General features: G+C 40.0%; 1 protein-coding gene across 1 annotated transcript; it reads left to right on the top strand.

Annotated features, from left to right (window-relative positions):
- Nucleotides 1-826: 826 nt before the first annotated feature.
- SARC_14913 (hypothetical protein) lies at nucleotides 827-1759 on the top strand (the record flags this gene model as incomplete). The annotated part of the gene is made up of 1 exon (XM_014290956.1): nucleotides 827-1759. A coding segment is annotated over one exon (273 nt), but the record flags the coding sequence as incomplete, so codon positions are not given.
- Between the last annotated feature and the right edge of the window lie 268 nt (nucleotides 1760-2027).

The raw sequence follows: 2027 nt of genomic DNA, 5'->3' as shown, positions 1-2027 counted from the left end.
TATAGTATATAGTATATATATATATATATATATATATATATATATATATATATATATATATATATATATATATATATATATATATATATATATATATATATATATATGTATATATATGTATATATATATATATATACCATATATATATATATATTTATATATATAGGTACGTGTATGTTTACTTTGAAACTCAGCTGTGCATTGCGAATTGTGTATACGTTGTATATGTATGCGTGTACCAGTATATGTATGTCAGTACACGTGATCGTTTGAGCGAAAGGTATTCATAGTACGTTTTCTGCTTGAATACTTAAAGAAGCAAGCCTAATACGAGTCGCGTCTGTGGCTATATGGTCCCACATCAATCTGTAACGCTACAGTCGGGGACTGCGCCTAAAGAGTTTCCTGATAAGTTTCAGGAACAACCACATCCTCTTAAATCCATAGACTATAGTTGAATATTGCTAAAGGGAGTTATGTTTTATGTACCACACAACCACAACCTCTTGCATCCATAGTCTACAGTTGACTGTTGCTAAAGGGAGTTATGTTTTTATGTACCACACAACCACAACCTCTTACATCCATAGACTATAGTTGTGACTATTGCTAAAGGAATTTATGTTTTATGTACCACGTAACGACAACCTCTTACATCCATAGACTATAGTTGTGACTATTGCTAAAGGGAGTTATGTTTTATGTACCACACAACGACAACCACTTACCTCTTCCATAGACTATAGTTGACTACAAATGACCACTTAAAACAATTTGTCTTGCTGTACCACACAACCACAAACTTTAACCTTCCACATCCCATCCCCAGTCTTCGCTGATGCGATCGCAGTCGCGAGCCCGAACCTCGGAGGTGCAAAGGGGTATGCTACACATACGCCTGGACACCCTTAGCAACGACCTAGCAACCGGCAAGAGGTCTACCGGGGTGGTTATAGGCCCGGAGGCAACATGTGTAGTCTGTGACAACGATTTCCATGTCAACTATATCCAAGATGAGATTGTCTGGTTGCCTAGCAACGGCAAATGTGCGCACAGAGAATGCATCCCGGCTTCGGTGCGTGGTTACGGAGACGTCTGAGCGCAAACGTAGTCAGAGCATGTGATGGTTTTAGGGTTTTAGGATGAATTGGGTAGTACTGATGGGCGTTGATGGGCTTTTGACATTAGTCCACGTTATATTGATCCAATTTATATTAGTCCATTCCGGGAAATCGGTGTTGTAAAGGTGGAGAGCAATGACATGGTCACTATCGGAGGATTGAGCGTTGTATGTACCAACACCCAACCATATACACCCAGCAAGTGTCTAGGCAGTTTCGGCTTCTGGGCTAGAGTAGCATGGAGTGTTTTAGGGTCCTAGGTTTTAGGATCGATTGAATCGTCTCCGTAAGGAAACGTCACTCGGCGTGCACAAGGACAGGTTACAGGCTACTATAAGTAATTGGCTAAAATTCAAACCTAATATATCCGCCAACTATGCCAGCCATGTGTTTTCTGTGTTTAAGAGGGTACGTGTGTACCGAAATTTTTTATTCGAGATATGTCTCCATCCAAATACTGTGGCAAATCGTGCTTCCCAATTGCATATAAACGTATCAGTTCCAGTTGTTGTCGAGCACTTTGGACCATTTCCCCACTAGTTACTTCAATTCTAGATGGTATGTACCTAATTGATTCAGTTATCTATCCAAATACAGCGCCAAATCCTGCCTGCATATAAACGTATCCGTTCCAAAAATTATCGAAGCCTTCAGACCCAGTTCTAACAGCACTGGCGCTACTAATATAGTTTAATTCTAGATTTCTATATACGGGTACAATCTCTCTATCTGACCAATTGTTTGCAGATCAGATCTCCCGCAGTACTGAGCACATCGATTCCGCCGTAGAAGGAGTTCAGTGTTAACACACAGTGCTACTACCCTGTCACTCGTCTCTATCTAATCCACGATGCCAATTCTAGATATGCGCGTGTGTGCCGAGATCAAATTAAAGCCTATATATAT

The sequence above is a fragment of the Sphaeroforma arctica genome, assembly GCF_001186125.1.
Source record: "Sphaeroforma arctica JP610 unplaced genomic scaffold supercont1.5291, whole genome shotgun sequence".
NCBI classification, from domain to species: domain Eukaryota; class Ichthyosporea; order Ichthyophonida; genus Sphaeroforma; species Sphaeroforma arctica.
The sequence above is the reverse complement of the archived record's forward strand: the minus strand, read 5'-3'. Positions and strand labels throughout refer to the sequence as shown.